Source organism: Danio rerio, chromosome 16, assembly GCF_052040795.2.
Source record: "Danio rerio strain M-AB ecotype USA chromosome 16, GRCz13ab, whole genome shotgun sequence".
Lineage (NCBI taxonomy): Eukaryota > Metazoa > Chordata > Actinopteri > Cypriniformes > Danionidae > Danio > Danio rerio.
The window spans coordinates 9,330,853-9,346,222 of record NC_141036.1 but is presented as its reverse complement, the minus strand read 5'-3'; the positions used below and the strand labels follow the sequence as shown (position 1 = coordinate 9,346,222).

Genomic DNA, 15,370 nt, shown 5'->3' with positions numbered 1-15,370 from the left:
ACCTAGTTAAGCCTTTAATAGATGTCACTTTAAGCTGTATAGAGGTGTCTTGAAAAATATCTAGTAGAATATCATTTACTGTCATCATGGCAAAGATAAAACAAATCCGTTATTAGAAATGACTAGGCTATTAGGCTAAAAGTAGGCTATTATATTTGTAAATGTGCTGAAAAAAATCTTACCTCTGTTAAACAAATTGGGGAAAAACTAACAGGGGGGCTAATAATGCAGGGGGACTAATAATTCTGACTTCAAATATATGTAATTTGCATATATTGCAACAAAGTACATAGGATTTCTGTATAGGAAAGATTTGGTACTTGGTAGGCTTTCATAATAGACGGCTATAGCACACAACTTGTGAAATAGCAGAGGTGACCTGTGGGGGGGGTGTGTGTGGGGTAGTTGGGGATTCCTGGAGACCCCCTTGCTGAAGAAGACCTCCCCCCTCTCCCTCCCTTCATCCTCCTCCTCCTCTTCTCTCCCAGCTGAAACTCAGGAGCGCCGCCGATCGGTACCGACACCTCTCCAGCGAGCTAAAGCCAAGATGGAGGGTCCGTGCTGCTCATCGAGCGCAGGAGCGAATCCTCGCACGCCGCTCTTTGCTTTCCAATGAAGAGGATTCCGTCCATAGCGCCTGCTTTATTTCGGAAAACCGTCACTGATCCGTCTGTTTGGGGAGTTTTGCTGAGGGAGAACCATTGAATCCGAGGATGAGTACAGGGGAGGGAGAAGACACATCTAAGGAGGCGGCCGACATAGCGGCGTTTTTTAAATCCGGTAAGTGGGGGAGAAGGAGCGGGGCGCGCGCTTTGCTGTTTTCGTGCTGATGAACCCGCGGATCCTGGTTCACGCCAGCGATGCGTGACCGAACATCTCTCTTTTTTTTTTTTTTTTTTTGCTTGAGATGATGATGGTAACTGTGAAGCCGCAGGCGTGATTTTTATGACTTGGCAGGTTAAGATATATAGGTCAATCGCTTTGACTGCTTGTGTGCATCATGGGATAAATAACGCTAGCCTATATTCAAATGTGTGAGCAAAGTCATGGAACAAGTCACAGCTCACAGTTTTGTTTCTTCTTCGAAACCTTATGTCGTACGTCACTGTTTATACGCGTGATGTTGGAGTTCACAGAGTTGTGACGTCATAAAGCATGGATTTGTAACGCTGCTGCTGCTTGTACATCTCAGTGATGTCATACCTAAGCATCCCACTGCATTCATCGTGTAATTAATACCCTATTAGCCAACATTTCACTAATGGAATGCTTTTCAGCATGGTGGTGTGAATTTTGAGCTTGTTTCGCATCTTTCGGTGATGGTTGTGTTGTTGCAGTCAGCTGTTGCTGTTGCTGTGATGTGTGTCAGCTGTCTCTGCAGTACCAGGTGCATTCATGGAGGGTCTCTGTAATGTGCCATGGACACTCTGAGTGACAGCAGGAGTCTCACAGTATCACAATGTCTCTTTCCTCCGTGTTTCAATTTGGGTTTGATGCATCTGCGCAGTTTGTCGTGCTTCATGTTCGCCAGCTACAACTTGCTAAAATGTTGCTGAAGAACATGTAAAATTGCTAGCAGTAATGAAGCATGAAATGACAGCAATAAAGATGCAGCAAAGGAATGATGAAAATTGAATATATTTCCCAGTAATTCACAACTGTCATCGTGGGTAGAAGAAATTCGTTAAGGCGAGTATATAAGACTTGCAACTTAGTGAACACTCAAGAAAAAAAAAAGATTTTTTGGGTGATGGTCATCCTGGTAGGGTGTTTCCTATACAGCCCCCTGGAAAAAAACAAAAAATAATATATAAATAAATGGAATGTTTAATGTCACACTAAAGTAGACAGTATGTTTGACTAATACTTGGTTTCATCTGAAATTTGGTTACTGTGTAATCATAATAAAAAATCCCCATGGTTTCTCTTGTATAGCTAGACAAATATGACTTGCATTAAATTCCATAATTGTAGAATTAAGAGTAAATCTCAGTTACATCATTTTGTGTCATATATATATATATATATATATATATATATATATATATATATAATATATATATATAGATAGATAGATAGATAGATAGATAGATAGATAGATAGACTGTAAAAATGCAGTTAAAGAGTTAAAGTAACCATTTTAACCAATTATGTGGATTAAACATAAAAAATAAGATCTCCCAATGAAATCTGAAAAATTGTGTTGTTTCAGCTCATTTTAAATAAGTAGATTGAACAAGTAAAATAATATTTGTTGTGTATACAGATGAAGTCAGAATTATTTATTTAATTATTATTTAATTATGTTATCATAACGATCTAATGTGGCAATAAGATCGTAACTGTACCGTGTTTTTACACAGAGGCCATATTCATCAATGTAAACACACCAAAAACAACATTAACATTATAGCAGACACTGTAAAAAGCTTATTCTCAGCCACTAGGCATTACTGACAGGGTATTTGAGTGTCAGAATGTTGTGGGACTGCTGTACAGGAGTTATTATGAATATATTAAAACGTGTTTGTTTTTCGTAAAAATTCGTAATAATGACAAAAAATACTAATTTGTGGATCTCCTTCCGGGTTCAGCAATACTGCCATTGTGGGAGGTGTATTCTGGGAAATTTTCTTACCCCTTGGTTTCAAATGTGGTCCTGAAAAATCTTCGTTCGAAGGGCTATTCAACCCTTAGCCCTACGCCTTCAAACTAAAGAGAATTGGGACACTCCTACCCCTTGGCGTGCAAGCGCCAATCAAGGGGTGGGGGTAAGGGGAAGGGCTAAGGAGTAGAATTGGGATTGGGCCAAAGTGTGTGCAACTAAGGTATTACCTCCTATGCCAAAACTCTTTCAGATAGGGAGCTAGTGGCTGGGACGCACAAGAAAAGAAACCAAAAAGCCACTCTGGTGACATCCTTACAAGCTTTTCATTTACAATCTTCTCACGGCTACTAGCTACCGTACTCATTTTCACATGTTGTTATTCTGACCAGAAGTGGCAAGTGCGCTCGCACTGCCCTGTTGTCTCTCGTAACGAAGCGACCATCAAGCGTTTTCTCAGAGGATGACAAGTTTATGGAGAAAAACAGAAAGCACTGCAGTGTTTGGGTGCATTATGTTTGTCTGAGGTAATTAGTCTGCCGTTATTACTGAATTGTGTATATTCCATACAAAGTGTGAAGCAGATTGGATAATTCTACATACATGAATCGCGGTGCACTCACAGCATTCGTCAAATTTCAGATGGTAACTATGTACGTCTAGAAAATGCGCGCAAGTCACATGTCATGCATGTCCTCCATTGGAAATGAAAACTTACACCCTAAACTTTTTTGCATTGCTTCCAAGGTGCGCGCTCAGCAGCCACATTTTAATAAAACTATAGCGCTTCATACCGAAACTACGTACCAAATCTCTTTTTAGCAATATTGACAATGGTGTTCGGTCAAGAAATCAATACTAATTTTATCACCCAGTCCTATGATTAATATTTTAATTTGAAATTTGTTAGACACTATAATTCTACAGTTTCATTAATTCATTTTCTTTCGGCTTAGTCCCTTATTTATGAGTGGTTGCCACAGCAGAATGAACCGCCAACTATTCCAGCATATGTTTTACACCGCAGATGGCCTTCCAGCCGCATCCCAGTACAGGAAAACACCTATATACTCTGGCATTTGCACACAATTCACTTATAGTGCATGTCTTTGGGGGAAACCGGAGCACATCCACATGGACACAGGGAGAGCATAAAACTTATTGTTTGTACTCTTTACTCCACTACATTTGAACGGACGCTTATTGTTACTCGTTACATTGTGGTCGGCATCTTTATCTAACATTTGTTGGGCGAACGAGGCGATATCGCCATCTGCAGGGTGCTGACGTTTACTTAGTTGAAAAAAACACTGATCATCTTTGTTTAGTTTTATTACAGAGAAAACATCCTGATCACTTGAAAAACTACTCAAAATAAAAGTATAGCCTCCCTTTAAGACTGAGAAAGGTGAATCACATGAAAGTCAGTAAACAAAAGACTTGTTTGTGCCTTTTTTAACATTTGAGGTTGATACTTTTTGTTCTATTTTTTAAAATCTATTTTGTTCTTCCATTTTGAAACATTGAGGTGTTCAATTGAATTTTTATATTGAAGGAAATAAAACCTTTCTTGGGTGTTCTTTGAGCCTACTGTATATTCAGTATGAGTAAAATACTTTAGTTCTTTTAAAGTTGGATACTTTAATACTTTTACTCAAGTCTTGTTGGAATTGGTGACTTGTAACTTGTAACGGAGTAACTTTTACAGTAAGGTAGCTGTACTTTTACTCAATTATGGTTTTCAGGTACTCTTTACACCTCTGCCACTGAGCCACCGTCCCACCCTCTACAGTATCACGTGTTAATTAATTATCATTATAGCATTTTTTTATATGCAATAGTCAATTTAAATGCTTGAAAAGACTCATTTAAAATACAAAACTATTTGGAGATCAGTTTTCATTTTTGGAATGTGAATTGGAAGCAACAGATGTTCAGAAAGTGTGAGCTTATGTGTTGAGCTTAAGCCACATGTTACCAGACCAGTGATTGTTATTTCACTTTCAGAGGCTGTTTGTTCATATGTTTCTAAGAATACTTCCAAAAGCTGTCTGTGCTGATTAATTGGCAAAAACAAACAACCGGGTTTGCTTATATGAATCTGCTTCAAACCAATATGGCACTCTGATGGTTTCCCCTACACCGCGAACACAACTGACTTAATAAGTTGATTCACATGCTAACAATGCAGCGTTTGGCTTTATTACTTCATGATTAATGATGTAATGAATGAAAATTGCTTCTTATTTGCTTGCGTAAAGGGATAGTTCTCCCAAAAAATGAAAATGTCCATTTACTTACACTCAAGTAGTTGTAAACCTTTATGAATTTTTCCTTCTGTTGTAGACAAAGTAAGATACTGCGAAGAATGTTGGCAGCCATTGGCATCCATAGCAGGAACAAAAATACTGTGGAGACATTGTTCATGTGTTTAACAGAAGAAAAACTCAAACATGTCTGTAAGAAGTGCAGGGTGAGTAAATGATGGCATCATTTTCATTTTGGGATGAACTAATCAAGTAAATCTCTGGTTTGCTTGTGTTCTGATCTGATATGTATTAGGCTTGGGCGGTAATACGGTAATATGGTATACCGCGGGATCTAAAAATAGCAACGGTGTCAGTTTCAATACCGTCAAACAAAAAACAATGCACTTAAATAGGAGACAAGTATTAAATATTAAATATTATTTATTTAATGCCTACAAATGCGTATGCGTGAATGTCATCACGGGATAGTGTGGAGGAGAGAGAACGGTGAGATAAGATGGCAAATCGCGCACCAAGTGACCTGTTCTCGAAAAAGAACACAACCTCTGCAGTTTGATAGTATTTCCGGTTTCAACCGAACGAGAAGGGAGATGTGGTAAATGCGAACAAGAGGTCTGCATTCCCGCTGCTGTACCGCGGGACCCGACCAGATTTATTGCGGTGCAGAAATAAATTTCCGAATAAAGTGCGGGATACACGAGTCGTAGTGCAAGATTATTATTATTATTGATTATGTATACATAATCAATAATAATAAAAATCTTGCACTGCAGCATCCTATAGGGCAATGTTTCAGATCCTAGAACTCTCCGGTCGTTCTGTTAATTGCCCCACGCCTGCTAAACACTCAAGTTTTGGCACAGACGAGCTTTCTCTCTGGCTGTCTTTTTTTTGTTAAACACATTTTGTGTTTCCAGAACGTTGGATGTCTCATCAGTGCCCTACTTAGTCAGCGAGCATTGAATGCAGTCTCTCTGGGGCAAGACGCCCACCTAAAGAGCTTTTGTTTGGTTTGGAGAACTGTAGCAGATCTTGCACACCAACCTTGGCCTGCGTTCTGAACTACCTATTGACGCCGAGCAAAGAAAACGGCTCAGTGTTTGCTAGAACAGGCACTGAATAGTGATGGTGGCCTGCTCAGACAGATAGAAGCACCCTTAAGTGGAGTGTGTAACAGATTGTTTCAGGATATTGGTGATGTTGATGTTCTCCCTGATTTGTTTGGAAACTGGGTGAGTACATCTAGTGCAGGTAAAAATATACAGTACTGTGCAAACGTTTTAGGCCAACATTAAATTTGTAGGGTAGAATGGATAAAAGTGACCCTTTACAAAATCATACATGCCATTTTTTGTCAATTCTTTTAAAACTTGATCTTGAAAACTTGAAAAAAGATGTATACAAGGTGAATAATTTGTCTTTCAGTTGATGTATGGTTTGTTAAGATAGGAATTAGGTTAGAGTTTATTTTGCTTTAATTGTTTAAGACATGTTAAAGACTGTTGGAGAGAAGCTGTTTGTCCTTGTTTAAGTTGCATTTCTACCAGTGTTGTTAGCAATATTGTCTGAATTGACAGAATTGTGAATGTTGAAAAGCACAAATGGGTTTTAATCCATTATGCCTTTCCTACTGGTAAAGACTACATTGGTAATAGTTTTCGTTTTCAGCATGATAATGATCAACTAATTGCAGTGAAATCATATTTAGACAATGAAAACCATTAATGAAACACAGAGTCATGAAATGGCCTACACAGGGTCCAGACCTGAATATAATAGAGTCTGTATGACATCACCTTTACAGGAAAAGAAAGATGTGATACTCTAAACCTAAAGAAGAATCCTGGATAGTGCTAGAAGAAGCTTGATATTACACCGCAAAAAAATGCCATCAGTTTTCACTAAAAATAGATGAAAATGGATAATTCTGACAGAATAAGACTAAAATACTCAGACGTCTAGTTGACTAAAACTTGGGTAGACTAAAAAAAGAGTTTAAATGAAACCAAAACAAACTAAAAACATAAAATACAGTTTTACACAAAGGCTAGAATAGAATTAAAATAAAAAAGGTCCAAAAACAACACTAGCAATACATCAGTAATAACTGTGCTATTGCTAATTATGTGATCATTTTCTTCTCTCCTATTACTTGTTTTCTTTAACTTGTTTGTTTCTTATAGGTTTGTTGTTTACCCACAGATGACTAATGCAACTTTGATTAAACTAATTGCTTTCAGTAAACACGTTTTCTAATAACATGCTTGTGTTTCTGCCTGCTAAAATGTGTCAGAGAGCAATTCATTACACAGATCTAATACTTTTTGAAATGCTCAGCATTCATGTATATTCTTTTGAGTATCTTTCAATTTCATAATTCTGAAGGAAACATGAAATAAATAATTCAGTAAGTTGTAGTACAAAATAAACATTAATGAACATCAGAAAGAAACAGAAGTGTATCATGTTGTTGCTCGATTGTTGCTCGATCGATGCTGGAAAGAAACATCAGCTTGTAAACAAAGTTATGTAACATTACATTAACCTCAGGAAAGCCGTTCCTTACCAATTTCATCAAAAAAAAAAAAATCTCATATTAACATATTTAACCAGTAGTTGTTTTCATTACTGTATCTTTGAATAAATAAACACACAGACCCCATTTAAATCTTAACATTTATCTGTGGATTTAAAGGGTTGGTTCACTCAAAAATATAATTTGCTGTTAATAACTGAACCTTTTTTACTAAATGTTTTTTTTTTTTTTTTACACAAATTAAGGTATTATAGGTGAACTCCAAATCCTCTTTGATAGACAGCACAGACAGTGGAAAAACACCAGAAAATATCCTTAAAACAGAAAATTCCTTCAGTGGTTCATTATCAACCTACAAGGATACTTACACTCTCAGAAGAAAAGGTACAAAATTGTACCTTTTAGGGTACAAGTTGCCCGTCACTGGGGTGGTACCCTAAAGGGTACAATTTTGTGCCTCTATTTAGAGGTACAAAAATGTACCTTCTACATTTGTAATATTTAAGGAACAATTTTGTACCCCCAAAGAACAAACAGAAGACACTGAAGGTTCAAAAATGTACCTTATTATATAGCATTTTCAGGGTACTGACAAAGGCATTTTGATCCTTTGGTGACTGAATGCGGAGTTATGTGTAAACAGCCAGCATACTCTGAAAAATAATTGCATAATCCATTAGATATATTCAACCCAATAACATAATCCAATAGATATATTTAATTTCGGTTTGTGTTTTAATTGCCATCCATATAAAGGCGAAGTGCGACTTGACACAATGCAGAAATAGCACATACTGCATTAGATTGTGAACCTTGCTATCCATATCTTCTGTCTTGACGACAGGCTCTGTATACACGACAGCATCACTTATTCACACACTTGTGGGATGATTGAGGTTGTCATGGCATATTCAGCCCACTTCACAATGAGGCGGAACAGCTGAAGGCTGCATCACACAAAACCCGAGCCCTCCCTCAGAGTCTATCAGCAGCAAAACCACTTCCTTAGAAAACGCTCCCTTCAGAGCTCACTTACTCTTTTCAACCCTTCACTGTTCCGTCTTAAAATTGGTGCGGCCAAACCTCCTTTGAAGTCTGTGAGGATATAGAGCGAGAAATTGTGACTTCCCAACCCTTGATTCTCTGTTGTGGTGGCACTGTGTGTTTTCTGCTAAACATCTGAAGGGGTTGTTGCACCGTCTTTCCAAATTTGTCATCACTCAACTGCCTGTTTTTGAAATTAAGCATTCAAATGAGGTGTGAATAGTTCTTGTGGCCTCGTTCAGGAAAGGATGGTCGTTATTAATTCAATGGATGTCAAATATAGTTTCATTATCTCCAATACTGAAGTGACTTCTTGACTTCAGAAAATCAAAGTTGCAGCTCTCAATTATTGTGCCATTTTACCAAATGGAGACTAATGAAATAGCTCATTTCCTGTTCTGGCAATGTTTGGCTTTAAGAGATCTGTCATTGCTAAAATCATTCTCAACTTACGTCTGTTTATGTGTAATTAGAGGTTAGCTAAAAGTGAAGGGAGGATTGTGGTTTGGGATATTTCCAACCGTTGCCTCACTTTGATCAACTATAAAACATAATTGCATTGGAGAGAAACATGCTATTTAAGACAATTGCACATCTGACTATCACATGATATGAAAACAAGATCAAAATTTCCCCTCTTATGGTCACTTTAGGTTGGATTGTGGGTAGTCCAAATGCTATGGATCACAACTGCTAGTTTGATGTAGTCCGTTCTCTGTGACCAAACAGAGAAAAAGCTGTAGTTTTGAAAAGAACCATATTCATGTGGATAGGGCCTTAGTCATCAAAAAAGGCAGTAAATGTATTTATTTCATTTTAATTTACCATCTTAATGCATTAACGGGCTTAATTATTAGACTTTTACAAGATATAAAGTCCTTTGGGTCTCCATAATGTGTCAGATAATTTATTTGCGCCTGTGCCTTTAAATGAAAATGAGCTGATTCTCTCCACCCACTATCGGGGCATTTCGTTTCAGAGAAGGATAATCAGGGTCGAATGTCAGGATAGACACAGCAAAATGACAGACGACAACTCAGACACAATGAAACAGAGACTACCTTCACACATACAGTAAGATGAATGAGCCACACGCAAATGACATTACAATACCTATGTTTCCATCCATTTTCTTTCTTTTCGGCTTAGTCCCTTTATTAATCCGGGGTCGCCACAGCGGAATGAACGGCCAACTTATCCTTCACGTTTTTACGCAGCGGATGCCCTTCCATCCACAACAAATCTCTGGGAAACATCCACACACCCTCATTCACACTCATACACTATGTACAATTTAGCCTACCCAATTCACCTGTACCGCATGTCTTTGGACTGTGGGGGAAACCGGAGCACCAGGAGGAAACCTACGCGAACACAGGAAGAACATGCAAACTCCACACAGAAACGCCAACTGACCCAGCCGAGGCACGAACCAGCGACCTTCTTGCTGTGAGGCGACAAGCACTACCTACTGCGCCACTGCGTCACCTGTTTGACTGCAATTATTAAAAAAAATAAGGTTGATGGAAACGTAATAAAAAACACGAGTTAGATAAACGTTTTGTTCGATAGGAAAAAAAATGCACATAAACTACGATGGAAACACTTTTAGCGAACAAATTCCAGTATGAACATTAAAAAAAGTCAGGTGATTTCGTTAGAAGAAATCATGTGATGATAAAAATATGTGTGAATAGACAAACCAGCAGGCTGACCACTTTGTAAAACATCTGAAACGTTTCATTATTAGTGTTATTGTATTATTAATTATCTCCATAATTGTCGTGATCGTCTGTGCTCTGCATCTCATGCCTTCAAACGCCACCACAAATTTTATTGTGTGTCAGCGTTGTCCTCCGAGGCGCAGGTCATTTATTGAATAAAGAAAAGATTCATGCAGCTTCTCCTACCGCAGCAAATTTAATTTTTACTGTTGATATTTGGCGCCAGTTAATCAGGAAGTGATGATTTTGTTCTCTTTGACTCGTTGGATGGAGATGCTGCTTTATTCGCACGTCTTTATGTGATATTCCAGTTTTACGCATAAATTTAATTCAAATTTTTTGATGGAAACTTAGCTAAAGTTTGCACGGAGATGCAAACTGGTAAATACACTGCTGTATAGAGATCCAATATAACAAGTTTTTGTACAAATTAAACCCGAATAAATATTCACAAACTAGGACTCCTGTTGTGTGAATGAAGCATCCTCATTTATAGTTGTGTACACTATACAGATGTGGTGATTTCAGCTTTTATAAATTATACTTAGCTTAAAAATACAAAGTGTAGCACTTCTTTAAAAGACAGTTGCATCACAGAGCATTGAATAGATCTTTTAATCCCAGTTCTTATCTTGTGGACATGATTATACACGTTAATTCTTGGTAATGCACTGTCAATCATGCCAATCATTATCTTTCGAAAGTTGATTTTTCATGATAGGTGCCCTTTAACCGTTTGTACAAATTAGGGGTTGCAGAGACTAGTTGACTGTTTGACTTTAATGCTCTGCTGTGACGCTTTTCACGAATGCGATTTTACAAATGTAGGTTCACTAAATGAAACTGCCCTCGGATTATTCAAATTAATTTATTCATTCATTTTCTTGTCGGCTTAGTCAGGGGTTGCCACAGCGGAATGAAGCCTCAACTTATCCAGCACGTTTTTACGCAGCAGATGCCCTTCCAGCTGCAACCCATCTCTGGGAAATGAAATTAATTTTTTAAATGTTATTTTTCTTATGTTAGCGTCAATGATTCACATGAACAGCGTATTTTATGTGATTGGCTATCGTCCTCTGCAATGCATTGATGTTGTTTTGTGAATGAACTGTGAAATGCACAGTAACCGTGAAGCATGCAGTTGTGGAAATATGAGATGAGCAGTAACCCCGACTTGAGCAAGATTTTGAGCAGCTTTTTGACCCACACTATCATAACAATAAAATCTGTGCGTGAGCAGAACTCTGACAGAGATTAAGCATATAGCTTTCATCTTTCGTGCGTTATGTTGTTATGAAATATGTTTTTTATTACTAAGGCAAATAGTTTTAATAGTCAAAAACAAAAATATTTAAAAGATCTGATCTCTTTATAATAAAATAAACGTAAGTGTTAAAGAGACTCAAACTTGATCAATAAAATGTTACGAAGTAAACAATCAAAGCAATTTTTAAGGTGTAAATAATAATAATTATACAGTAAGCCACAAACTCTGTCAACACAAATTATGATAATCAAATCTGAGCTTTCAAGTAGGGGAACCAAGCATCATTATTCAAATGCATATTGCAACATTACAAATTGTGAAGTTGAATGACCATATTACCCCTATGCTAAAAACTCTTTCAGATGGGGAGCTAGTGGTTGGGATGCACAAGAAAAGAAACCAAAAAGTCACTAGGGCAACATCCTTTATTACTGAAAAGTGTATATTCCATGCAAATTGTGAAGCAGATTGGTTAGTTCTACTTGAATGATGGTGCACTCGATGTATTCGGAAAAGTTCAGATGCTTTTTAACAGTGTGCGGCTGGAAAATGTGCGCGGTTCATGTGTGCGCCACTTGCACACCATATGTGTTTATTGGCACTGCTTCCAAGGCGCGTGCTCAGCGGCCACATTTTAATAAAACTATAGCACTTCATACCGAAACTACATACCGAATCTTTTTTTTTATCGATATTGACAATGGTGTTCGGCCAATAAATATATCAATACGAATTTTATTGCCCAGCCCTAGTATAAGCCATGATCATTGTGTTAACTGCATTTATGTAGCAGTAAAACTAGCCTGTGCTAATGTTGCGTTATTAACGAAATTAACAATGTGGATAATTCCAGCAAATTAATAGCAAATTGTGGCGTGTTGCAAAACATTTGTATCTTGTGTTTTATTTGATTATCGATATTGACAATGGGGTTCGGTCAATAAATATCGATATCGATACGATTGCGTTATTAACGAAATGAACAATGTTGACAATTTCAGCAAATAAATAGCAAATTGTGCCATGTTGCAAAACGTTTGTATCTTGTGTTTTATTGATGATGTCACCAGTGATTATTCGACGTTGACTCGACTTTAATTACATAAGAGTTCACTTTAAAAAATCGTCATTCATCCCTTATTACAAATGGCTGTAAAAGCCTGCAGGCAAAGATGACATGTTTTCTTATAGGTTGCTTATAAGAGAGTGAGATAAAAAAACAAACTATAAATATCCCAGCATTCTGGAGTGGATCAGGCATGGTTCCCTTATAGCCCATGCTATTTAATCTGAATTAAAAGCTTACATACGGATTCCAGTGTCGTAGAGTTTAACCATTAAGGCTTGTGAAGTAAAAAGCTTCGCATAATGTATGATGAGCAAACATTATCTGACCCTCCTCCATGCCATCACTGTAATGTGGCTGCTGCAGATCCCGAATTGATTTGACTGGGAAAAGAAGCAAGACATCTAATCGTAGAAGCAAGACAAAACTCTAGCGGTTTGCTTATATAACGAGTGGGTTTCATACTACCCTTTTTAAAGCGCACTAGCAGTACTATGATGCTAGATGCTAATACTGTAGTACTAAATGATTAAATCACTGTAGCATAGTATTTACAAGATACTCCAAATAGTTAATAGAAAACAATCATCCCAGCAAGCATTTATTTTCTGTTTCTAATAGATGTCTAAACATAGTCATATTGGCTAAAACAAGGCTAAATTTGGGCTGTCAGTGAAAATCTAATAGACATCTATTTGACGACTAATAGTTTTGGGCTATTCATAGATGTCTATTAGATTTTCACTGACAGCCCAAATTTAGCCTTGCTTTAGCCAAGCTGTCTACGTTTAGATGTCCATTAGACGTCTATTAAACACAAAATTGTTTGCTGTGGATGCTATTACTATTAAAGAAAGACTGAAAGACAAAAAACAACAACATCTTCTAGGGTTATTTTCAGTCAGCCACAATGGAATGTATTATGGTCCATGAATAGACAATGCTGCTATGTCATCTTTTATAATTGGAAGAAGATTATTACTGTTTACATCTCCTCTCTCTCTCTTTCTTTCTCTCTCCATCTCTTGGAGGGGTATAAAGTACATTGTTTTTTCAATGTGGAACAGATGTTTGATGGGAGAATGTTATGGTTGTATTTATCTCGAAGTTGCATTTTCAAATGATGGCAGACAAAGCCAGGAGAGGAAGTGATGCGCACACAGATCTGTTTCCTGATTTCTTTTAAAAGCCAAAACCACAAACCCTGCATACTGTGTGGGCTAATTAAAAGGTTAGATAAATGAAAATAAACAACTGTGTTTTTATTATAGGGTTATGACATGGGTTTTAATATTACTACATTTTTTTTAACAAATTGAGTGATTTGGGATTTTATCCATCCTGTTTCTCATTTTTGAAGGGTTTTCCCCATAAGGAGTTCAGTTTAACCACTCACTGTTATGATTGGCTGATCAGCTGCTAAATTCAAATCTGCACTCCTGTGATGGTTGGCTCTGAGCCAGAGAAAGACATGCAAAGTGCTTGTCTTGGATAACAACTTATCAGCCTTTTCAATTTAATAACTGCTGTTTTTGGTGGCAGACATTTAATAAATATTTTGACATCGATGTTTTATTAGTTTGAAATAATATAATGTATAAGACATAATATATAGAGAAATAAGCCTGTAAAATCACTGAACAAGTACTGGCTAATTATCACAATGTTTTTGTAGCATAATATACAACAACAACCCAGACAGTATATCACTTTAAACTATTACAAATCTTTATGAAACTCACTTTTTTTTTTTTACATTTCAAGGTTAAAAGTTGCTGGAAGAAATATCAAGGTCCCATAATGCAATTCAAAAGCATTAATTAACAAAGTAAAATAATAAATGAAAACATGCATCACAAAATATGGAAAACTGCTAATTTATGGATATTTTTTACAGTGTAGTATATTGAGATATTTTTTTTAATAAATATTTTTCAAGAACTACAGTCAGGCCCGGATTGGCTAATCTAGAGGACTAGACAAATTCCCGGTGGGCCGGTCTGTTTTTTTGGCTGCGAGGGCCGTTGTCTCTAGTAGCTTGCACTCTCAGCAGTCGTACTTTTTCATTTATTTGTTTATTTGACTGTAGCCTCACACTTTTTATTCATTATTTTGCCGCAGCTTAGCTCTTTTTATTTATTTTCTCGCATCGCCGTGAGCAAAATGCAGCCTGCAGGTTAATGATGATGTAACTATCATTTGACCCTAAACAGCGACATCTTAGTGAATATAAGAACTCGAATAATTAATATTAATGAATAATACACCTGGTCAATGAAAATCAGAGGATTCACTACATTAATAAATCTGACATAACTTGATCAGAAATCTAAAAAGGAAAGAAATATATTAAGCCATCAATAGAAAGTAATACTGTGGTTAAGAGTCTTACAGGTCACCGTGCCATATTTGTATTTTATTCCGGCCGCACTTGTATAACAGCGCCATTGTGGTCCAGCGGTCAGCACATTGTGTTACGCCGACGACGACCCGTGTTCGAATCTCACCAGCATATTTATTTATTTCTTTTTTCCATTTTTATTGTTAAGACATATAATACTGTTAGGGTTGTTGAACATTTGAAATTCTAAAGCAGACATGATAAGTGTCATTAGAAGCTGAATTGGAAATGACCTTATTTTAATAGTCAGTCGTGAACTGAGGTGGGCCGGTCTAAGGCTTGAAACTCCAGGGCTGAAAAGGAGTACCACTCCGGCCTTGACTACAGCAAAAAGTTAGATTGGACTACATGTTTGTTTTCCTTGGATTATGATGTCACAGATAGACCTATATCCCTTCTATAACAATTCTAATAGTTGTGGGATTGGGAGGGGCAATTATTGGGAGGGACACTACCT

At 37.1% G+C, this 15,370-nt stretch overlaps 1 protein-coding gene across 21 annotated transcripts in view; it reads left to right on the top strand.

Moving 5' to 3' along the window:
• Positions 1 to 490: 490 nt before the first annotated feature.
• Positions 491 to 15,370, top strand: part of triob (trio Rho guanine nucleotide exchange factor b) — a 251,202-nt gene continuing 236,322 nt past the window's right edge. For all 21 annotated transcript variants that reach the window (XR_015510907.1, XR_015510906.1, XR_015510893.1 and 18 more), the window contains exon 1: positions 491 to 780. Coding sequence is in view for 6 of the 21 variants with exons in the window: in XM_087286536.1 (XP_087142662.1) it covers positions 714 to 780 (67 nt within the window). In the remaining 15 variants the exon portion in view is untranslated. The remainder of the gene's footprint in view (positions 781 to 15,370) is intronic.